This window comes from Pagrus pagrus (assembly GCF_965226575.1).
Source record: "Pagrus pagrus genome assembly, chromosome: 11".
In the NCBI taxonomy this organism is placed as follows: Eukaryota; Metazoa; Chordata; class Actinopteri; order Spariformes; family Sparidae; genus Pagrus; species Pagrus pagrus.
The window spans coordinates 7,354,346-7,379,134 of record NC_140195.1 but is presented as its reverse complement, the minus strand read 5'-3'; the positions used below and the strand labels follow the sequence as shown (position 1 = coordinate 7,379,134).

The 24,789-nt window shown below is 43.4% G+C and overlaps 1 protein-coding gene across 1 annotated transcript; it reads left to right on the top strand.

Moving 5' to 3' along the window:
* Positions 1 to 1,409: 1,409 nt before the first annotated feature.
* On the top strand, positions 1,410 to 23,078 carry cacna1fa (calcium channel, voltage-dependent, L type, alpha 1F subunit a). Its single transcript, XM_084367151.1, has 45 exons — positions 1,410 to 1,511; positions 3,789 to 3,928; positions 4,020 to 4,165; positions 4,260 to 4,412; positions 4,505 to 4,701; positions 5,357 to 5,460; positions 5,555 to 5,697; positions 5,794 to 5,862; positions 5,945 to 6,011; positions 6,101 to 6,127; positions 6,370 to 6,530; positions 6,630 to 6,855; positions 7,007 to 7,214; positions 7,339 to 7,459; positions 7,576 to 7,648; positions 7,752 to 7,815; positions 8,850 to 8,907; positions 9,003 to 9,099; positions 9,231 to 9,360; positions 9,479 to 9,538; positions 9,641 to 9,747; positions 9,983 to 10,070; positions 10,195 to 10,302; positions 11,348 to 11,400; positions 11,497 to 11,643; positions 12,066 to 12,267; positions 12,358 to 12,516; positions 12,613 to 12,723; positions 12,812 to 12,895; positions 13,295 to 13,315; positions 13,423 to 13,551; positions 13,641 to 13,706; positions 13,904 to 13,995; positions 14,181 to 14,340; positions 15,594 to 15,721; positions 15,811 to 15,907; positions 16,001 to 16,103; positions 16,184 to 16,285; positions 16,492 to 16,616; positions 17,437 to 17,786; positions 17,879 to 18,049; positions 19,060 to 19,415; positions 20,539 to 20,654; positions 20,753 to 21,082; positions 22,167 to 23,078. The coding sequence occupies exons 1-45, from the start codon at positions 1,455 to 1,457 to the stop codon at positions 22,371 to 22,373; spliced, it is 5,913 nt and encodes a 1,970-aa protein (XP_084223277.1). The 5' UTR covers positions 1,410 to 1,454; the 3' UTR covers positions 22,374 to 23,078.
* Positions 23,079 to 24,789: the final 1,711 nt, after the last annotated feature.

Here is a 24,789-nt window from a genome sequence, read left to right as displayed (position 1 = left end):
CGAAAGATTTCCACTGTCATCCTTTTAAACGGCTCAACTAGTTTAATCCCGGCGGCTGACCACCGCGCATACCGGGACGCGTTTGGTTTAATATTCGTCACCGTTATGCGCCTGCACAAATAAAAAAAAAACCAAGAAGAGAAACTTCCAGAAACTGGACTCTGCAAATAAACACTGGATTAATTGGATTTCTAGGCTACAAAGCGCAGGAGGTGAGCAGGATGGCCCGCAGCCTCTCAGCTGCACCGGCGTGCTGCAGGTGGATGTGAGATGACGGGCTGCAGACGGTCACTTTTTATTTGCACCCCTAGAAAGACCTCGCTTTTCGTATCTGTGATCCATTACGCATCGCAGACCCCACTGAGGAGTTGATGGTGGGTTTTCTGAAGTGATCTCGTGGTGGTGAGCTGCGGACATGGATGCTGCAAAGAAAGGTAGGAACTCCTCACGATGTCTTGTAGGAATGCGCAAAACGTGTCTTCAGAGAAAAATGGGAAATGCTGAGTAGAAAGCATATAAAGTTGCAGTTGGAGCAGGTGGAAGATTAATCTTTCCCTGTCTATGGCTGATCAGACAGTTCATCCTGATAGTAAAGCATAATAAAAACATACTGTGTAACATTCACAGTTATTAAATTCACAGCTGGCATCACATTCAATATTTCCACCATAGTTTCTGCTCATATCCGTCCATATTTTCTAGCTTCTACCCTGTAAGAGATAATAAATGTACCCGCAGGCTTATTCAGTGTGCAGGGCCTTTGTCAACAGGTGTTCACAGGCCTTCATGGGGATAGTGCTGGGCTAAGTGCCTAGCTGCTCCCAATAAAGAAGTAGGTCACATCTGGTCTTATAATATGAGGCCTTCAGGACAGAATACCTGTCTGTTACTGCAGCCATGTTTTCAAATCCTCCCCTAACTGTGTTGGATAATAAGATGTGAGCTGAAATAAGCAGTGAAATAATGACATGTTGTGATTGAATGACAGTAAAGGTGTCCACAGATAAAACAACACATCCCTAATGTTTTAGTTCTCACATTCAGGATGCTCCAAACACAGAATAATATAATAATTGTTTGTTTATCTTTTAACAGATGCCCCCCCTGGGGTCGATGGAGGAAAGTCAGACACCCTGGGGTCGACTGGCTCGGCCAGAAAAAGGGGAGGGGGGGCCAAGAAGGCGATGCAGGCGAACAAGTCTGCCCTCAGAGCCCCCCGAGCCCTCTGCTGCCTCACCCTCAGCAACCCCATCCGCATGGCAGCACTGGCCCTTGTAGAGTGGAAATATCCTTCTCTAATGTGATGCAGATGTGTGTGTGCTTTCACGTGAGTGTGTTGAACCTTTATTATGCTGTTGTGTGTATTTTCCACGAGCCCTGTTGGAGCCTTAACTGCAAACCTCAAGCCCTTCGATATTTTCATTCTACTCGCCATTTTTGCCAACTGTGTGGCCATGGGCGTGACCAAGCCGTACCCTGACGATGACTCCAACGCTACCAATCACCAGCTGGTGAGTTTCTAATAGAAAGATGTACACAGGAACTAGACACATATATGGCCAGAGGCACAGAAACTTCAAAATAAAAGTACTTCACAGTAAAAATGATCACAAAGTTACAAACTAGATCACAAAAGAAGATAAATAAAAGGTAGAAACTGAATATTCTTTCTACATTGAAGGACAGAAATTAACTATTAACTAAAAAAAAGATAGTACTGCAGGTATTTTCAGTCTTATATCTTCCGTTCATTCCCTTATTTGTACGACTTGTGCTCTGCCCTTTCAAAACATGCGATTACAATTTAAAATCTGGATGATTAGATCTGTACTTTCTGAGCCGGACCGCAACAACCAATGAGAGAGGCATCCCGGGGCAGCTGAGGGTGCTGCCCTTGTGGCTAATGTTAGCTAGCATAATACTGTTGACAGAAAATAATACAGAAAACCTGTGTTGACCGTATCTCCATGCTCATCCAGATTTGTTTAACCTCCTGCTTTTGATTTTTTTTCTCACTGCTACGTGTTCCTGCAGCCAGTTGTTTCACCACTCTAATCTCCATTTTGTTTACGTCTGCTTCCCCATGAGACGCGTCCAAATTGCCAAATTTGTCACTGCACTTCCATCATTTCTCAGCAACAAACCTGCCAAACGTGAAGTAGATCAGATGAACGGTTCTCGTGATATGCGAATCACAGACAGACAGACGGACAGAGATTCCTGGCTTTATAGTTAGATTGATGCAGCTGTACATACTTAGCTTCAGTAATGCCTAGCCAAAAGGATACTTAGATCAGTCGGTGAGAGGACGTGTGAAAGAAAAGTGTTTGAAGAGAGATCTTAGACGAGCCAACATGGAGAATATCACATGAAGTGTGAACTTCAAACAGATGGTGGCGCTTTGATCATCGTACCAAACCTTTTTATTTTTTTAGCAGACCTGCAAAAGCAAGTCAGTCTTCAAAAAACTGAAGTTAGAAAAGTGTAGGACAGCGACTTGATCCTTTTAAAGGGAATGAATAAAGCTGCCAATGTGAAGTTTCTTTGTATTTCAGAGCTTCTCTTACTCTGTGAATGTTCTTATGTTCCTGTTTCCAAGACTTTGCTCTTCCTCAGAGCCTCCTGTGTGGTTCTCCTGAGGTCATTTTCCTCCTCATGTCCTCTGGGTCTTTTAAGGACACTGGCAGATAGATAAATGCATTATTTGTGACCAGCGCGTCATGAAGAACAGCAGTCATTAGGTCATTTTGGAAGACAGTTGCAACAATTAGCGAGGAGGTTAATAGCGATCTGTTGGATGGTAATGGTATTAGAGGGGAAAAGTTGTGTCGTGACATCACTTGGTGACCCTGTCAGGGATCATGACTTACTTAAAACACCCACCATCTGTCTCATCTCTCTCTCTCTCTCTCTCTCTCTCTCTCTCTCTCTCTCTCTTTCTCTCTCTCTCTGTTATTTTTTTCTTTAATTACAAATTACCTAGCAGACAAACTGAAATGAGGCTGTTTTTCTGTGGTGCGTTGGAAATATGAGCCAATATGAGCCAACAACAGCTTTATGTGTATTTACGAAAAGCCACATTTGTATTGTTTTTATTGTTTTTATTGATATTGCATCGTTGGAAACAATCTTTACCTTGTGAGAGAAAGAAAGTGGCCCTCATGTCTGAATTTGATTTGAAGTAATTTCAGTAAAAAAGCAGAGCAGACACACGCATCTAAACCTGCAGCAGGATAGATGTTAGTCGATCCCTTTATTGGATTGCACAAAGGAGGTAAGCTGACAGTCGGACAGACACTTCCTGTCCAGACTCGCAGTACTATCGGCCTCCAATTTGTTGGATCAGGTTTTGGCAAATGTTTCTGAATTTTTGTGAATTCTACTCAGCTCACACTAAACCACATTATGCATAGATTATTGTGTCAGCCTTGAAGTAAAAAGACGCAGTGACAGTGGTAGCAGTGATTAGGAGCATTAAGCTGAAGGGTGCAGAAAAGGGATCCGGTGGCGGGCTTAAGCCTGCGCTGTTAGGCAGTGGGTTAAGAGGTTACAAAAGCCACAGCAGTCAGCCTTTAATGATAACACACGTGATGTAAAGAAAAGAAAAAAAGTCAGTTAATGCCACTTGAGTAACACTTCCTGAACGTCTTTGTTGAACTGTGACAATAACATTTATTTTCTTCAGCGCTCGTCTATATTTATTCCTTTCAGACGCACTCGCTGACGTATGAAAAAGGTCAGTCCAATTTAGCCAAACATCCCCACATTTCCTTTTCTTTTGTTCTCAGGAACAAGTCGAATACGTCTTCCTCGTCATCTTCACCATTGAGACCTTCACTAAAATTCTTGCCTACGGCTTAGTCATGCACCCCAGCGCCTACATACGCAGCGGATGGAACTTGCTCGACTTCGTTATCGTCATTGTCGGGTATTTTTGGTGCTTCGTGTATTGTCACCGTTTGCAATCACATGTTCTGTCTTTGTCAAGCGTTTGACAGCTTGTATGTGTGTCTGTGCAGGTTGTTCAGTGTGATAGCAGAAGCTATGACAGATCATAAGCCAGGAGAGGCCCATCACGCTGCAGGAAAACCTGGAGGCCTGGATGTCAAAGCCCTCAGGGCGTTCAGGGTGTTACGACCTCTTCGGCTCGTATCTGGAGTGCCAAGTGCGTTCATCATTCGTTGCAGTGTGTTTTTGAATTCACGTTCCTGTGCTTCATCCCACATGCAGCATTGTAAAGTGTGTGTTTGCCTCGTCAGGTTTACAGATTGTGTTGAACTCCATCATGAAAGCCATGGTCCCTCTTTTGCACATCGGTATGTTGGTCATGTTCGTCATCATCATCTACGCCATCATCGGCTTGGAGCTGTTTATCGGCAGGATGCACAAGAGTTGCTTCTCCATGAGCACAGGTCCCTGCTCTCTACACTACAACAGATTTTACACAGCGTCCATATTTTATAGATGGTGTCAGCTCAACGTCTCCTGCTGCTCTCTGCTCTAGGTCTCATGGTGGAAGACGACCCGTCACCTTGTGCGTTCGCCGGCAGCGGCCGCTTCTGTGTCGGGAACGGAACCGAGTGCAGGGGCAAGTGGGAGGGCCCCAACGGCGGCATCACAAACTTCGACAACATTTTCTTCGCCATGCTGACAGTTTTCCAGTGCATCACTATGGAGGGTTGGACCGATGTTCTCTACTGGGTACACCTCTCAGTTTTACATTAGTTTGGGCTGCAACTAACAATTATTTTCATTATCGAACAAGCTGCTTATTATTTTCACGATTAATTTAGTCCAGGCCTATTCAACTGGCGGCCTGTGGGCGGAGTGCGGCCCTTTAACAAAATCAGTCTGGCCCTCTGATGATTTTATTAGCAAGATGATTCACCCATTCGTCATTTGTTTCGTCTGCCAAGCACAGACGTACTCTCATTTTATATAAATACTTACAAGCCTGGATGTTCAAACTGAGAACCTGCTTCTACGAAGGTTGAAAAGGTACACTTTTACCTGCAATTTTGTATATACAGTGATTATTATTTAATTATGGAAAAGTGAGTGTCAAAAATGCTCATCACAATTTCCCAGAGCCAAAGTAACATCTTCAAGTTGCTCCTTTTGTTCAACCAACAGTCCAAAACCCAAAGATTCTTCATTTATTATCATAAGTAACAAAGAAAAGCAGCAAATCCTTACATTTAAGAAGCTGGAACCAACAGATGTTTGACATTTTTGCTTTAAAAATGAATTAAAGGATTAATCAGTTGTCAACATAGTTGGCACTACATTGTCTTGTGACCGAGTAATTGATTAATAACAACCTGTAGCTACTTTCTCTCTCTGTCTCCCGGCACAGATGAATGATGCCATCGGCTTTGAGATCCCGTGGATTTACTTTGTTTCTCTGGTCATCTTTGGATCCTTCTTCATCATCAATCTTGTATTGGGTGTGTTGAGCGGGTGGGTCGCTGCTTCCACTTTTTTCAGCAACATGAATCTGTAACATTTGTCTTGAATGTTTCTCTGACTCTCTTGAGGTTGTGTTTGCGCACAGAGAGTTCTCCAAGGAAAGAGAAAAGGCCGTGGCCCGAGGTGAGCTGCAGAAGGCGCAGGAGAGCAAGCAGATGGAGGAGGACATGATCGGCTACATGGACTGGCTCATAGAGGCCGAGGATGTGGATGAAGAAGGAAACAAACGTCAGTTTACTTAACACGTATCACACACACTCAAACCAAAACATCTACATTTAGCTTTTCCATTTATACATCATCGGCTTGTGTTTGACTTCAAAGGTGCTGCGATTGCAAAGAAGAAGATGATGAAGAAGTTCGGCTGGTACAAACACAGCGAGGATGGTGGAGGTACGTCAGCTGTCACTGCTTGGTTATCATGTTTATCTTTACGTGATTATCTCTAACAGCGAGTGCTTTATCTCTGTTTTAGCGGAGTCGGACTCAGACGATGATATCGCATACCTCGATGATGACAACGGCTTCTGTGCTTCTCTCATGTAGGACAACAGAGAAATAAAAATGTTGTTTTGAATCAGTTCATCAAGACAGTTTATTATTTGCACTCACGTTTTTCTTGTTTCCTCAGGGCGAAGATGATGGCCAATAGCTTCTGGTAAGATTTTCCATTTTATGATGTATTTATGTGACGTGGACTTTAGTTTAGTCTTCCATTTGGATTTTATGCCATCTCACGCGACGGTCGTGGCCAGAGGCATTATGTTTTTGTGTTGTCTGCCCATTCTTGTGAACACAATATCTCAACAATGCCTTGAGGGAATTTCAATTAGATATAACAGGTCAAAGGTCAAGGTCACTGTGACCTCACAAATCTTTCTTTCTGTCTTTCTCTTTTAGTGACCAGTTGTGCCAGCTGAATCACACAATGAGAAAGAACTGCCGCGTGGCCGTCAAGACCACAAACTTCTACTGGCTGGTGCTTCTGCTGGTGTTTCTCAACACAGTAGCCAGTGCTTCTGAGCATTACGGACAGCCAAAGTGGCTCACAGAAATGCAAGGTTTGTTGATGGGTTTTTTTTGGGTCCTGAACCCGACCAGCTGTACACTTTGACTCAGATGGATTTAAAAACACGACTTCTTCTCTGTTTGTCTCTCAGAGCGAGCCAACAAGATCCTGCTGCTGCTGTTCACTCTGGAGATGTTGATGAAGATGTACGCCTTTGGCCTGCAGATCTATTTCATGGCGCTGTTCAACCGCTTTGATTGCATTGTGGTGTTCGGTGGCATCCTCGAGACGCTGCTTGTAGAGATGGAGTTCATCCCGCCCATCGGCATCTCTGTGCTGCGTTGCATCCGACTGCTCAGGATATTCAAGATGACTCGGTAATTGGTGCCAGAGTTTAGTGATTAGAGCATCTGGAGCTTTTTAGTCAACTACATAAGGAAGGAACCGGTGATATCGAGTTTTTTTCCATCGTATCTTCATAAGATGTGCAGGTGTAATCTATGCGTTTTGTGATTTTGTTGTCTCCAGGCACTGGGCTGCTTTGTCTGACCTGGTCAACTCACTGCTCAACTCCATGAAAGCTATCTGCTCCCTTCTGCTCCTGCTCTTCCTCTTCCTCATTATCTTCGCCTTGCTGGGCATGCAGTTGTTCGGAGGCAAATTCAACTTCGACGAGACTCAGATGAAGCGAAGTACTTTTGACTCCTTCCCCCAGGCTCTGCTCACTTGCTTCCAGGTGATCACCTCAATTTCTCACAACATTCCTCCCCTCTGTACTCAGTTATTTAACATATTCTGGTATTAGTTCAACGTATCTCAATTCGTCTTTTGTATCTTTCTTTGATGGTCTTTCTTCACAGATTCTCACTGGAGAGGACTGGAATGCTGTGATGTACGACGGCATTATGGCTTACGGAGGGCCGATCTTCCCCAACATGGTGGTGTGCATTTACTTTGTCATCCTCTTCGTCTGCGGTAACTGTATCCTTTTCCAGCATTTGTGCACTTGCTGTGTAATTCATGTCACAATCTGAGAATTAAATGTTTGGTCTTTAAATCCAAATGGAACAAATTGGACTCTTTAATTCTGTAACCAGACATTCTGCTCAATGTGTTCTTGGCTATCGCTGTAGACAACTTGGCAGGAGGAAGCGGAAAGACGAAAGTCGAGTAAGTTTGTTACAGTATAAGAAAGGATGTTAGAGAGCAGTGGATCAATTTATAACTGACTCATTCTTTTGATTACCTGCTATCTGTTTGTTTGTTTTTTCAGAGAGAAAAAGGAAGAAGAAGAAGATTGGGATGAAGATGAAGAGAAAGAGGATGAAGATGCAGGGGTAAAGAATCTTTTTTATCTTTATGCCTCCACCGAGGAGGTAATGTTTTCACCCTGGTCCGCTGGTTGGTTGGTTGGTTGGTTGGTTGGTTGGTTGGTTGGTTGATTGATTGGTTAGTAGGTTGGTTAGTCAGTTGGTTGGTTGGTTGGTTGGATGTTGGTTGGTTGGTTGGTTGGTTGGTTGGTTGGATGTTGGTTGGTTGGTTGGTTGGTTGGTTGGTTGGTTGGTTGGATGTTGGTTGGTTAGTAGGTCGGTTAGTCGGTTGGTTGGTTGGTTGGTTGGTTGGTTGGTTGGTTGGTTGGATGTTGGTTGGTTAGTAGGTTGGTTAGTCGGTTGGTTGGTTGATTGGTTGGATGTTGGTTGGTTGGTTGGTTGGTTGGTTGGTTGGTTGGTTGGTTGGTTTGTTGGTTGGTTGGTTGGTTGGTTGGTTGGTTGGATGTTGGTTGGTTGGTTGGTTGGTTTGTTTGCTTGTTGGTTGGTTGGTTGGTTGGTTGGTTGGTCAACAGGATTACATTGGTTGGTTGGTTGGTTGGTTGGATGTTGGTTGGTTGGTTGGTTGGTTGGTTGGTCAACAGGATTACACAAAAACAACAGAACAGATTTCCACAAACCTTGGATGGAGGATGGGTTTTCGGCCCATAATAGACCCCATTAACTTTTGATGCAGATATGGATAAAGGGACAAATCCAGGGATCATTTGCGAGATGTCAGGGAATAATGCATGGATCTTGAAAAAAAATCAGCTGGAGATGGCTGGTATCTAGTGAACAAAATCTGGTAAGGATCATTGATCTGGTGAGCTCGGATAATAATTAATGATAAGCCGTTATGGCTGGTTTAAAATTTTGAGTGATACATGGCAACCAAGTTTGATATTGTATTGTATCTGTGTATATGTGTATATGTGTATTTGAAGGGGACTGTTGGGTTTTGGTGGAGGTATGCGCTTTACTAAGTACCATTCTAGTCTCTATCTGTATTTTTCCTGCACTATATTGGACATTTTAACAACTGATTTTTGTCTCATGTGTAGAACGATGAGGATGACTGGCAGGAAAACGAGGAGCTGAGGGCCATCGAGGGGCTGGAGGGTGAGTCTGACGCCCTGCAGGAGGAACAGCAGACGCACTGATTTAGATGTAAACTGTCTCTTATATCTTTCTTTTTACTCTTAATTTTATTGTAGGCGTTGCTCCGTTGAAGCCGGAGTTCTCAGGGCCCAAAGAGAAGATCGTCCCAATCCCTGATGGAAGCTCCTTCTTCATTCTCGGAAAGAAAAACTGGTAATCTGAGAACAGGCACCAAACTAACCTAATTCTACCTTACTATACTAATCTGTAACTCCCATTTCTTCTGTTGCATGCTTTAACATGAAAACATCCACTTTTCTTTGTAATTTCCTTCCCATTCTCAGTTTGCGAGTTGCCTGCCACAATCTCATCCATCACCCATACTTCACCAACTTCATCCTCATCTTCATCATCCTCAGTAGTATTTCCCTGGCTGCTGAAGATCCAATCAAATCCCACTCATTCAGGAACATAGTAAGACCGACCACATCGGAGCCTCATTAGCGTTTCTCGTTGCACACGGACCATCTGCTCATCATTACCCGCACAACAGACAAGACTGAATACTGATGCTAATTTCTCTCATCCGCAGGCGCTCGGTTATGCCGATTATGTTTTCACCTCAGTTTTCACAGTGGAGATCGTGCTAAAGGTAACAGCTGCAGAGGCTTTAAACAAAATATTTGCTATAATTTCTTTAACATTAAAAAGAAAAACATTATCTTTGTTTCTTCACTTCCTCACTTGTGTCTAGATGACAGTCTACGGAGCTTTTCTGCACACTGGCTCCTTCTGTAGAAATGCCTTCAATCTTCTTGACCTGCTGGTCGTCAGCGTGTCGCTCACGTCTTTCTTCTTACAGTGAGTAGATGCCTGTCTCACACAGAAAAATCAAAAGTGTAGCCGTGATGTGCAGTTGCAGTGATGTCTTATTAATGTTTTGAAGTTTGACGGTAACTCTCGCATTGAGTCAAAAGAAATGATGTAGTTGTAGTGTAGTTTTGTACTTTTTACTCTTTATTTCTCAAACTAATCTGCAATATTTTTTTTATCCTTTGGTTTTTTGACTCTAAAATGTTTGTATTGTTGCTCTCAGTTCAAGTGCGATCTCTGTGGTCAAGATCCTCAGAGTGCTGAGAGTGCTCAGGCCTCTTCGAGCCATCAACAGAGCCAAGGGACTGAAGGTAGACGGCTCTCTTCTGTTGTGTTATTCTGTACACGTATTGCTGTGTTTCATTCACCATTTATTTGGTGTATATAACATTTGTTGCTGTATAAAGATAACACATGTTGTTTGTGTGCTCACAGAATGTGGTTCAGTGTGTGTTCGTGGCGATCCGAACCATCGGCAACATCTTAATTGTCACGACACTCCTTCAGTTCATGTTCGCCTGCATTGGAGTTCAGCTCTTCAAGGTACAGGAGGGATTTCTACACTCAGTGTCCACGTTATCAGAGTTGGGAATGTTACTCCAGAAGTGTAATAGGCTACAGATGGTTTGTTATCCTGTTAAACATTTATTAAGATATGTATTTTATTGAGTTTATCAAAAATAATGTTACTTTATTTCTAACGAGAAAAGCAGATAAGAGGCGGTGATGGTGTTGCACTTAAATTTGTTTTGCTGAGCCGTGTTGTTCGGAATAACGCCAACATTTCAACACATTTCTGCACAGAATAAACATTATATTCTACTATTCCTAATTACCAACGTTTTATTTAGTAACTGTAATTTGATTACATAATTTCTCTCAGTTGCTGTAACGGATTATAATTACATTTATTTTGTAATTTATTAGTTGCATTATAAGATATTTTTTAAAATACTTTTCATCACACATTTTACCTTCGTCAAATAATTGCAGCTTCTGCAATTTGGATATTGACCTTGGTTGTATTTCCGTTTTGATTAAATTATACTATAATTTAATTACACACAGTAAATGTGACATGTAACTAGTTACTCACCAACACTTTCTTAGGTACACCTGTGCAATCCAATACAACTGTTAAGCATGACGTCTACTTTAAGTGTATAGTTTATGTTAACACTGTCAGAGATTTGTTACCTAATTATATATTGAAGCACTGAGGTCATAGAGAGTGGTGATATTGTTGTACGGGAGGGGAGATTATATATTAAATTGAGAATTGTTTCTAGTATTCTTCCCCCCTCATGTATATAAAAAGGAAGGATAAATGATATAATGTAGTCCAGTAAAACACGACCTTTACCTATGACCACAGTAACGAACATATAATTGAGTTTTCCATCAATATCACCAAAAACATTATGAGCTTCATAAACATATATGTCACGGTGATATATGGTGAAGTATTGGACTGCATTAGATTGAACAGGAGCACGTAAGTGTCATTTTGTCTTCCCCTCCTGATTTAAAGTGAAAGTGACCACTGTTGGTTTCCAATGGTTTAACTTTCCTGTCTTTAATGTTACAGGGCCGATTCTACAGCTGCACAGATGAAGCCAAACACACCCCCGATGAGTGCAAGTCAGTTTTCTCTCCCTCGTTTCTCTCCACGATTTACAGCACCTGACAGCCTCTTAACATGCTGTCGCAGGTCGTAAAATGTGTGTTTGATTTCAGGGGAACGTTTGTGGTCTACAAAGACGGGGACATGAACCACCCCATGGTGAGAGACAGGATTTGGGAAAACAGCGAGTTCAACTTCGACAATGTGCTGATGGGCATGCTGGCTCTATTCACCGTGTCCACGTTTGAAGGCTGGCCGCAGTGAGTAGTCACTTTACATCGTGTCTAATGCAAAGAGTAGTTTATTATTATCAATAAATCCCATGAAAATAAATAAAATCAAGAATGCGTTTGCCCGTCTCTCAGAACTTTCCAACTTCTCTTCTCTGTCTGCTGTTTCTTATCGAAGATGTGTGGGTTTTTGGTCACAAATGATAAATGACTCGATAATTTCCTTAAACAGCAGCTCTGCTGGCTTTTGTTAGGGAATATTTTCAGCTGTGGATAAGTCGTGTATGTGGGATGGACTCAAAGGAAACCACAGAGTCAATGTTCACCATAACGAAGAAGCATTATTGACTCAGTGCAACAGTGTGACTCATTCATGTGTTTTTGAGAAGCCCTGCTTCACATCGACGTTTGACCAAGACGTGTTTCCTCACTGTTGCGTTTCTTGTCGAAAGGCTCCTTTACCGGGCCGTGGATGCCAATGCCATAAACCGAGGGCCCATTTACAACTACCGAGTGGAAATCTCCATCTTCTTCATCATCTACATCATCATCATCGCCTTCTTCATGATGAACATCTTCGTGGGTTTTGTCATCATCACGTTTCGAGAGCAAGGAGAGGCTGAATTCAAAAACTGCGAGCTCAACAAAAATCAAGTTGGTTATTTTCCGACCTTTTAACGTGTATTTTCCAGTCAAGCGATTATTTATGCTACATTATTTATGTTTTTTCTTCTTTTTTCACAGCGTCAGTGTGTCTATTACGCGCTGAAAGCTCAACCTATAAAGATCTACATTCCTAAAAACCCGTCCCAGCTCAAGTTCTGGAAAATCATCAACTCCAGTCAGTTTGAATACATCATGTTTGTGCTGATTCTTGGAAACACGCTCACTCTGGCCATTCAGGTATCATGTCACTCGACGGTGCCATAAAATGCAGGAACATCAACCTGTTCCAGTGTTGTGACGTGACGTTTTGTGTTGTTGTTGTTTCTCTCTCAGCATTACGAGCAGTCTAAAACGTTCACCTCCGTCATGGACATCCTCAACATGATCTTCACTGTGGTTTTCACCATAGAGATGATTATCAAGTTACTGGCTCTGCGGGCTCATGTGAGATTTCACTCGTGTACCTTTTAAAGCAACATTTACAACAAATGCCTGTTGTCGACTCTCAATTTCGTTATTCCTTCCATTGCAGCATTATTTCATCGATCCGTGGAATTCATTCGACGCTCTGATCGTCATCGGGAGCGTGCTGGATATCGCCGTCTCTGAGTTTAGTGTAAGTTTGTTCATACTTTGATTTCCATTAGCTGACAACAGCTCAAACGTTCACAGTGTGTCCTCTGCTGCTGTGGAAGAAATCCATTGTTTAATTGCAGAAGTTAATATCTGAGCTCTCCTCTCGTCTGTAAACGGCTCCGGATCAGAGCAGAAACTGAAACGGTGTTTATTCCTCCAGCAGGTCCGGCTCTGCACCTGATGCTCTCTCTTGTACTTCGTCACCAGAATTGTGTTGGCAGTTAACTGAATAAATGAACAACGATCATTAAATGAAATGGTTTCTTGACCGATTGTTTAAAATGTAACCATTTGTGTTTGATCCTGACGACTTTTTAAAATCTCTTTCCTCTCACATGGCGGCTCTGCCTGCTGCTGCTCGCCTGAAACATCGATGCAGGGAGGAGGCGGTCATGGTGAGGTGAGAGTTCAACACCGCAGCCCCAAATATGTCTGAGGTTTTCATGCTTATGGACTTTAACATATATTCATTTACCTGTTATTGTCCCAACACGTTTTTGTCTCTAGGGTAAAGGAGAAAGTGGAAAAGTGTCCATCACATTCTTCCGTTTGTTCCGAGTCTTGAGGTTGGTTAAGCTGCTCAGCAAAGGAGAAGGTATTCGAACCCTCCTCTGGACTTTTGTCAAGTCGCTCCAGGTCAGTGCAGCGCAGAACGAGGAATTTACACATCACGAAGTGTTGTCTACTTTATTGTGTAATTGAGCTTTTGACTTTATTCTACTCAGGCTCTGCCTTATGTCGGTCTGCTCATTGCCATGATCTTTTTCATCTACGCTGTGATCGGCATGCAGGTGAGTCTCTCTGATCAATCAAGGCTTTCAAATGGCTTTATTTCTACCAACTGACATTCATTTGTTATTTAATTAAAGGGTCATTCCCTCTATTTTACACATTAAAGTTTGTTTGCAGGCCTTTTGGCTCCAGAGGAAGCTGCATGTATCCTGAAAAACTACCTGATTGTTTCCTAATGGCACTGTTCTCCTTTCAGACATTTGGGAAAATTGCCGTTGACGACAACACACATATCAACAGAAACTGCAACTTCCAGACTTTCTTCATGGCGGTCCTGGTACTCTTCAGGTGAGCCATTTTAGCCGGAACAAGACAGCCGCTACCTGTGTTTTTAAAGATTTTTAACACATGCTCAAATATTATATTATTTTCATCTTTCCTCCGAATACTTTCATTCCCCTCCTCTAAAACAAGATTTCAAAGAATCTCAGAAGCTCACATGGAAATGCTGCCCTCTCTCTGTGTACTTGTAGATGTGCCACTGGAGAGCAGTGGCAGGAGATTATGCTGGCAGCTCTGCCCGGTAGACGCTGTGACCCAGAATCCGACACTGAGCCTGGTGAAGAGTTCAGCTGCGGTAGCAACTTGTCCTACATCTACTTCATCAGCTTCTTCATGCTCTGTGCTTACCTGGTGAGCGAAGCCGAGGAGGATTAAGGATCCTTCCACTCTGTTTTTTCTAATCGCTCAGTCCTCGGATCGTTTGTAGTAACACACTTTCCCTCCTTTAATGAAACTTAACGCAGCCTCCTGACTCCAAATTAAATTTAGACATAATTAATTCAGACTTGTGTTTTACAGGCTGTCAGGTCAAGTGGGATCAAAGTCAGATGAAAGTAGAGAGGATAGTATTACAGCAGCTGAGTAGGAGCAGTTTTAAAAAGCTAACCCTGTCTTCTCCAATTCCCAGCTCGTGGATTTTGTTAATCCAGACAACGAAATCCTGATTTTAAAGGGCACAAATATTTTGCTAACATTGTTATCACCTTAGTGCTATTTTAAGACACTGAACAGGTAAGTTGGAAGTAACTTAAACTTAGAGGACTTAGAGAGCAGAACAGGGTCTAATCTGAAGTATAGAGAGGGAAAGTTGAATAATAATCTTTTTAGCTTTTGCAGATCTGCAGAGAAATTCAGCAAAAACGTATTGCTCGTCATAGTATAATTCAATATGGTGCTGAGGACCTTGAAATTTAAAAAGTCATATTAAGCAGAGGCAAAAAAGGCAAGTGTGTGTAATATTATGATCATTATTTTGAAAAGCCCTCTAGGATTTGACAATTATCTCAGTCGAAGCTCTTATGTGTTCCTTGAAACCATATTTACAACCAGGCTAATGTTCGCTAAGTGTGTCTTGCATTCCTTCTATGGTTTCTTCTCATGTGGACAGCTGACATCCATCAGGCTTGTGTGTGGTCTCTGACCTTTAGCTCAGACCCACCAGGACCCTCTCCTGGCTGCTAAAATAGACCCGGGCCCCTTTAGTCCGGCTGGGTTTTCGCAAAATTCACAGAACTGGATGGCTTGACATGCATATAAAGACCACTGCGATAATCACATGTATTTAAGAACAAACAACTACACACTAAGGAAATGAATGGCTTGTCCATTTCTGACAAGAGTAATCTAACTACCTTTAGTCAGTTAGGCAGATCAGTTTGCCAACAAAACACAGTTAGTGCATACATTTCAGTTGATACATTATTTGAAATGTTTTCTAGGGTTATATTATAATCATAAACCAGAGCAGAGGGACTTTCAGATTTTGGATGCAGCATAAGAGGAGGACCTGGCACCCATTGTGCTGAGGCCTGAGTAAGACTTCATGGGGATGAGAGGGAGTATAAGTCACAATTCATTGTTGTGTTTCCTTTCTCTCTCTCAAGATTATCAACTTGTTCATTGCCGTCATCATGGACAACTTTGAATACCTGACTCGAGACTGGACCGTGCTCGGTACTCACCACCTGGACGAGTTCAAGAGAGTTTGGTCTGACTACGATCCAGAGGCCACGTAGGACTCATATCTCTTCAGTCTCTCTTTCTTTTACTGCATCCAGAATATATCTTACATTAAATGTGGTGTTTTTCCTCCTCTCGCAGCGGTCGTATAAAGCACATCGATGTTGTCACTATGCTGCGCAGGATTCAGCCACCGCTTGGTTTTGGAAAACTGTGTCCTCATCGTGTTGCTTGCAAGGTAAGTAAAGAAGACTTCGGTGCTGCTTGATACTAGGAACATAAGCAAACAGATGGATCTCACTCCCTCTGCTTCACCCTCTCGTCCTCTCAGAGGTTGGTTGCTATGAACGTCCCGCTACACTCGGATGGGACAGTCACCTTCAACGCTACTCTGTTCGCTCTCGTGCGAACCTCACTCAAGATCAAGACTGAAGGTTAGACCTCACACTGACATATGTGAGTAGCCCACTCTGTGCTGTTAGTGTGCTGTTTAACCTGCTTTTGTGCATTTCAGGTCCCATCGACCAGCAGAATGAAGAGCTGAAGGTGATCATTAAGAAGCTCTGGAAGCGCACCAAACCGAAGCTCATTGATGAAGTCATTCCTCCCCCTAGAGGTAAATCAGAAACCTGCATTGCTGACAGCCATGATGAAAACAATGTTACAGGAGAAAGCAGAACAACTAGTGAAAGACCATACCTGCATCAATTTTCAAAAATATACAGTTTGCTTGAAAACAAGAAGAATTTAAGACATCATCATCCATCAGTCCCTCTTGTCCCTCCATATTTCCATCACTAACTTTGTTTTTTTCCTTCTTAGGGGATGAGGTGACTTGTGGGAAGTTTTATGCCAGCTTCTTGATTCAGGACTATTTCAAAAAGTACCGCAAGAGGAAGGAGAGGGAGAGGAAATCCAAAAGGAAGGACAAGGCGGCTTCTCTACAGGTGACGTACATATATTTTCACTTGACTGATCACTTGACTTTGACTGATATCACAAAAGTTTCGCTCGTATGCACACTTCTAAGGTCCTAGTTGTTGCAGTGTGTCTCGCACTGTTGGCACAAGTCGGCCCTTGTTGGCAGCTTTTTGGCCAATCGAGCACGTAGAATCGATAAGATGGTCCGTGAGAGAGATAACTGGATGTTCAGCTAAGCAAATGACTCCACAAGAAAAATAACGGATAAAGAAAGTGAAAGCCCCTCGAGCCTGTCACTGTAATAGAGACTTGAGACGACACAACATGCAGCCTTTTTGCCACTAGTTCTTTTTATGTCGGTTTGGTGTGTCTGGGCCACTAGATATGAATAAAAGATCCAGTGTGTAGGATTTAGTGGCCTCGAGTGGTGAGGTTGCATATTGCAGCCAGCCAAACAGCCCTTGTCTCACCTTCCCCTACGGTGGCTGTTAAAAATGCTTAAAACCATAAGGCCCTCTCCTGGGCCATTTTGGGTTTGTCCGTTCTGGGCTACTGTAGAAAAAAAGTGATTCAACATGGCGGACTCCGTGGAAGACGACCCTCTCCGTCTGTAGATATAAAAGGCTTGTTGAAGTTGAGCACAGGCAAACCTTCCTCTCTCAACAGTGAATGTGAAACCAGCCTTCCAGAGTCAACTCTGCACACACTGTATATCATTCTGCAGAAAGACATAATCCAAATGAAATAACAAGTAGCAACTCATTTTTGAGTGGAGGCTGACTTTATGGACGTATACTGGGTGCTCATTATTAACATGTGGGGTTCATTCTGTGTGGCAACGTTTAGCAAGGGCTGCGGACGCTGCAGGACCTGGCTCCAGAGATGCGTCTGGCGATGGCCTCCGACCTGGAAGACGAGGAGGCCGCAGAGGGAGAGATGACAGGCGATGACATATTCGGCAGCGAGGCCGGAACCTCAGTGAACACCACGCCCGCCACCACGCCGCTGCCGCCCATAGACTCGCTGGTGGAGCAGACGATTGTGTTCCTGGAAAATGAGCCCAAAGCAGCCGACGAGGGCGTGATCACAGAGCAGGTGATGGGCATGCAGGAGCACCACAAACCAGGATCGGAGCTGGCAGGCATCAGCGTTGTAACAGAGCAGCCTGTGAGGGCCGAACCTCTGCCCATCATCAGGTGTGTTCCAGCTGGACATTTTAAGTAAATTCACACATTTGAACCATAATTTTTAAAAAGTCCTAATGAGTTGCCGGTTCTCTCCTGCTCAGGGTGGACTCCATCAGCGAGTTGCCTCCTCCTCCCACCCCAGAGATACCAGTTGTAGCAGAGGTCGTAGCAGAGGTTGTAGCTGAGGAACCAGTTGTGCCAGCTACACCAGGACTACCTGAGCCGGTTTATAACACTGAAGTTGATGCTGCCTGTCTAGCATCAGTAGAAAGGTAAGTAACAAGCAGTGAGGAGACAGAGACAGTTATCAGTATGTAAGCAGTGATGTTTAGAGGTGCTGGTAGGCAGATGTTTTCTGCCTTTGAACAGAGACAGGCTAGATGTTTCCCCTCAGTCTTTTTGCTAAGCTAAGCTAACCATTTCCTGGCTCCAGCTTCTTATTTTAAGGGCAATCACAGTATTTTTAAACCTGGGCCATATATTTATAAGTTTTGGTGTGTTACTGATTCATACTTACTAAAACCGGAGTAATCCACAAGCAACGAATCAAAACTAAGTACAAATCAAAACGCAAATAGAAACCAGAATAACACGAGGACACAGGCTGCAAATGCAGGAAAACACGGCGGGAAGACAGGACAGAGAAACACACGAGACACCGGGACAAGACAGGACTGACGTGGGGAAACAGACACACTGACAAAGAGAGAGGGACAGACACACACAAGTGAGGAAAGACTAATAAGAGACAGGTGAAACAAAGAGGGTTATCAATAAAAGGTGGAAAGAAACACAGACGGGAAGTGGAAACTAAAACATGACACGAGGATAAATCATGAACCATGACATCGCCTAAGATTATGCCTTACCCCTTCCTCCAAACTCCTCTCTCCAACTTTCAGAGCGTGACTTCTCCTTGAGCGAGACTTGTGTCTCTGGTTACAAAATGGATCTTTATATTTAACAAAAAAGTTGGAATAACACCCTCAGGCTGTAAGTGACAAAAATGTACTTTTAGTCGATGAACTGACAGTCAGAGTTTCCCCAAAGGAAGGCTGCCAGCTGAGGCGATCTACTGGAGCGATTCCCAAACTTTTGCTAAGTATGAATCATCACCAGAACGTGAAAATATAGGGCCCAGGTTTAAAAATACCATAATTCTCCTTAACAGACAGACATGAGTGGTACTGTTCTTTCTGTCTAACTCTCTGCAGGAAACAAGCGACTATTCCCTTAAAAAAAACACAAAATCATGTTAAAACTCTTGGTGTGGATCTTATAGGTACGTGTATCCGGAAGCAGTCTCTCCTGTACCAACCGAGACAGGCTACATCGAACAGAGCCTGGAAAGAGCCAACAGCATTGGGGAGATACCCTACGATACTCATGATGCCAATGGCTACGTCAGCAACGGTTATTCCGACGCCAACATTAACGGAGGGAGTGCTGCGACTAGCCCCACGCCCTACTCAACAGATGGATATAACGGCAACGGATACAATGGCTACAATGGCAACGGAAGTGCATGCAATGAAAATGGCAGCACTGTCAACGGTTACAACGGGAACGGTTACAATGGAAGTGAGAGTGGCGCCGCGCAGTTTGTCAGGAGACGACTTCTTCCTGCCATACCGAAAGGTGAGACACATACATTTTATTTTGTTTTTAATTTTTTTTCCCTCCTTCTATTTTAGGTCATAGTGTTGGTAATGTAATTCTGTACATTAAACACCTCTGTAAAGTCTGCAAAGTACAAAATGACCTTTTATTAATAACTTGCAACTACAAAAAAGTCGTTATCAAGCAAGAATAACAAACATTTTATGGTTCCAAGTTCTCAAATATGAGGGTTTGCTGCCCTCTGGTCACAGTTACACGGAAAGGACCCAAACGCAAGACATACGGGCCAAAAAGTGCGAACAATGAAAAAAATGAAAGAAAAATACCAAAGTAATATAAAGAATGAGGACAAACAACAATCAGGAAACCATGAGGAACAAACCAGGAAATCAGGGAACGTATGAAGACAGGGACAACAGAGAATGAGGAAACAACACAGGCTTAAATACAAACTAAACTAACGAGGGGATGAGGTGCCGGTGGAGAGACGCTGGGAACAGGGCACTGCTAACGAGGCTGATGAGAGACAGCTGTCGGAGGGAAATCAGCCTGGAGAGGAGCACGAGAACACAGGAGGGAAACAGAACACTGAGCAGGAAGTAGAGAGTAACAAGACACAAGACACAAGACCATATAACTGTGTGTCATTTGGTTTGTGATAGTTTGATCATGGATTTTCACCACTAAAGCAGAGCATCAACTTAAATAATGGCTTTGAGCCAATTTTAGCTTGAACACTCTCGCTGCACGGTAATATTTTGATTTGTGGGAAAGATCATTTTTTTATCACAACTTTTCCCTTTAACCGAAAAACACACATTAAAATCATGATTATGTGCCAAATAAAGATGTTTTCTTACATTTGGAGGACAATATTTGTTCATCTCTGCCTCAGCATCAAAACAATGTCAGCTTCTGTGATTTGGATATTGCACTTGGCCATATTGCAATTTACAATAATATTTTCGATTCAAGGTGTCAAGATTTACACGGTGCTTAAATTTGTCCCGAGACAATTTTCCTCAAACAGGGGAGGCCCCCTAATGGCTGACACAGCCGTGCTAATGCTAAATCCCTCCACATATGGTTATTGTCGTGCATCCTGGCCAGCTTCCTAACACTTTCCTGCTCATTGTTTCAGGTCATAAACCTGCCTTCAACTTCCAGTGTCTCAGGCCACAGAGCAGTGTAGACAACCACCTCCCCATCCCGGGGAATTACCGTGGGAACACATCCCCGACCAGATCCCGTCTACAGGTAAAACAATGACACACACACACGGATACACACACTCTCTCAAAATGTTAGCATTCATACACTGAGTGGGTCTAACTGGTCCTCTGCTCTCATGACAGAACCAGCACAGCCTGGACTCCCGGCCTAGCAGCGTGTCCTCGATGTCCTCCGCCTCCTGGGCAAACACGGCAGCAGCTGGTGCCACTCCTCTTCCAGGAATAATCAACCCCTCGGGGCGCAGGGGAAAGCTCATCTACACCCCGATGCTCCTGATGGACGAGTCCACCGGCACCACCCAGCCGGTGTGGAGCGACGGCTCTGCCAGCCTCCCTGTAGGAAGCCGTCAAGGCTGGTACCCCGGACAGACCAGAACCTTCACCAGCGTGAGGATGCCACCGGTCAACCAGGGCTTTGTAGACAAAGGCAGTGCAGACAGTCTGGTGGAGTCGGTGAGTAATGATGCAGCAGGTGACTTTTGTAAGCAACCAGCAGCAAGTACAATTTATAAGCATATACACTGTTGTGAACTACCCTTTTTTAATTTCTGACTAAAAAATGTCTAACTGAGGAAGATCCTTACTTGATCTGTCTAAATCTAACCTCATAGTAGCGACAGATAATCTGTGGAATAGGCTTTGGCACAGAACAACATTGGATGTTGTCCTTTATCTAAGGTGGCTCAGGGAGCTCAACGCACAGACAAAAGAATTAAAAAACATTATCCTCCATTTTACAACACATGCGCATATAAATATGAAAAAACAGAAATGTGCGGCAGAGTGAGAAAACCTAACCAACAACAGAAAGGCTGCAAGTAACACGGTCGACAAGGGAAAGTGTTTCCAGGGGACACTAAAAAGTGATGAACACACCCGGACTCAGCTGGTACAAACAATAGGCAGCAACAAGCATGTCCCAGCCACGTTCATCACTTTTTAGTGTCCCCTGGAAACAGTTTCATGGCATCGGCGCAAGTCGCAGTGCAATAAGATTTCAGGGCCTCTCCGTGCCCGTCACTTTCTATGGGAGCACGACAGGAGGAAGGCCGGATAAGGAGGGATAATCACAGAAAGCAAAACATGTATCAGTTTATATGGACACACGACGATTGTTTTATGACAGCTTGGACATATTAATAGAAACAATGAACAATTCGTCAATCAGCCATATCAGCAGTAAAAGAAACCCAAATTGATTTGTAATTCTGGTACCAGTATCGGTGCAGCACTGAGAGAAATTCCTCTTATTTAAATGTTTAATTTTCTCATTCTCCTAAGTGCGCTGTAAATCCAAGTCCATTTGCTGCAACTGAACTGTAAAGTTACTCACTGGTGACCAGACGGCATTTCAATTTGGCTAAGTGATTCTTTCAGCTGATAGATTTCTCTCTGCATTAGACATAATGATAATCAGATAGACATGCATGTTATGTTATGATATCTAATGCATGTTAGAGACAGAGAATGAGCCACTGGAAACATAATCCATCTCTTACATCATTGTTTTTTTGTCTTGTTTCCTCTCTAATGTCAGATCTTGATCTCCGAGGGTCTCGGCATCTACGCCAGGGACCCGAAGTTTGTGAGCTTTGCCAAGCGGGAGATTGCTGAAGCCTGTCACATGAGCCTGGACGACATGGAGAGCGCCGCAGCTGACCTCATAGCTCGCGGAGCCAGTCAGTCGATTTCTCGCTTCGAGGACGAGCTGGCCGATGAAATGAACTGTGTGATTTCATACTGAGATCAGCAAAACTGAAATAACCGAGCGAGAAAGTGAGAGACGGAGTTTGTCGGCAGAACAAAATCTTATGAGGTGTGTGTTTATATCTGCTGTGGAGAGAAAAGACAGTGGACTGGAAGGCATGTGTGTAAGAATGATGGGATACAAATAAGACAATCAGTCAATTTTGTCTTCTTTGTTGTCCCGAGGTAAAAAGTTGTGTTGGGTAAGATATGCTTTTATTTATGAATGCCAAAACACACACATACGCACACACAAATATACACATAAGCACACACACAGTGATTTAAAGAGTCACATGTGGCAGGACTCGACGAGGTAACAACTCGACGACGACGTGTTTCGCAGAAGAATCTGTATCTGTGCGGCTGCATGTGAAAGACAACTGCTATCATCATAACAAAAGACCACTTTTTGCATTGTATTCTCATTTTTTACTTTACTTGAATTGTTGTCATAATCGCATATGTAAATATATTACATAATATATATAACTATTAGATCAATAAGACATTTTTACTTTGTTACACGAACAATGATATTCAGTTGAACACAGCGATCGGCGAGTGCCCGACAGCATTCGCTATTGTAGAGATATATTCATATATGCTAAAATATCTCATATCTTCAAATATTAAATATGCAAACTCATAGAAATGTTCCCATTTGTGACTATAAATAAAGCATTATGTTTTCTCAAATGTATGTATTTCTTCATTTGTCATTTTACAACTAAATGTGAGTTGTATTCCTTTTTTGTCACACAAGAGAAAGTACAATTTTTTATGGTGAAGTGTGGATAATGAATCGCAGCCCGAGGAAAGAAGCTGCTGTGTAGTCTGGTGGTGCAGCAGCGGGGTGAACAGGCTGTGGCTGGTGTGGGTGTTTTAGTATCCTTCAGGCTCTGTGCAGACATCTCACTTCAGCGATGTCACTGATGCTACCAGTGATGATCTGGGCGCTTTTAATCACCCGCTGTAGAGCCTTCCTGTCCTGGGCCGTGCATGAGCCATGCCAGTTTGTGATGTTTCCAGTCAGGATGCTTTCCATTGCTTCTCTGTATAAGTTGACATCTGAATCTGGCTCCAGGATTTAGCCTTGCACGTTTTTCTCCTGGTTTTGGATAACTACACTGGCTTCCAGATATGACTGGTCCTCGGCCTCCGGTGGATAAGTCAATAAAATGCTACACTAGCTCTAGTTTTTAAAAATGGCAGTCATGAGCGACTCCAGAGCAGGTCCATCGTGGGCGCGGCTCGGTGCAGTAAAACCTGGAAAAGCAAATCAGCGCTGCTCGGTTTGATTCGGTGCGGCCAAAGTCCAATATCCAGTCGCAGAGTGTGGTACCGCAGACCAGAGTGATACGTTTTTCCAATCATCTTCATTGGTGAGATTGTATTGAATGCTGACCTGAAGTCAAGGTGTGTGGAGACTGAGTGGATGGCAGTGGATATGGGATCCTCTTTCTGGGAGCATTTTTCCTCGGCCAAAGAGGTTATGTATTCACTTGTTTCCATTTGTTGGTTGGTTGGTTTGTCAGAAGGATTACGCAAAAACTACAGAGCAGATTTCTACTAAACTTAAATGGAGGATGAGCCTCAGCCCAGAATGGACCCCATTCAATTTTGGTGCGGATAAAAGGACGGGTCCAGGAATTTTTGTCACATTTCAAAATCTGTGTGTTTAGGCTGCTGTTATCTATGAACGAGTACAAAAAAGGGCTGTTGGGCCTTGGCGGAGGTATATGCTCTACTGAGGGCCATTCTAGTTATTCATGCGCAGTAATAACACACCAATTCAAACGGTATCATTCAGCTGGAAGGTCCTGTGGGGTTGTGTTTTCACCGCAGATCGAAAACAGATGTTGAAAAACACAGCGAAACACAAAAGAGTGAATTATGTAATCAGCCGTTACTGGAATCGGCAGATGGACATCATCTGGGTTTCATTTCCCCTTTAAGAGAAGGAGAATCATGCAAAACTAACCGGTGAGAGCCCGTGCTACATTAAACATTCATCCTTAGCAGGAGCATATTTGCATGAAGGTATAGCAGAACAACCTGAACTCTCCCTGAACTTCCCTCCAACGTGTTATGTTGAGATCTACTGAAAAGGGAGAACATATTCATCTAAAAATACAATCGTGCTGCCTGTTAATGACCAGCAGCACCGTCAGCGACCTTTTTACTTCCCCTCTACATCACTCCTCCTGTCTACTAAAGCGTGAACAGTCTCCATGCGCTCCTCTCTGCGTTATAACCCCGCGGGCAGCTCTCAGCCGCCTCAGAATAAAGCTGCGCCGCGATTGGACAGACGGCTCGGCTCGTCTTTACTCCACGTCCAATGGCTCAGCTGACGTCAGGGCGCTTCACGCGTCCTCGCCCTGCCCGTGACGCAGTGCCAGCTCTTCCTCCTT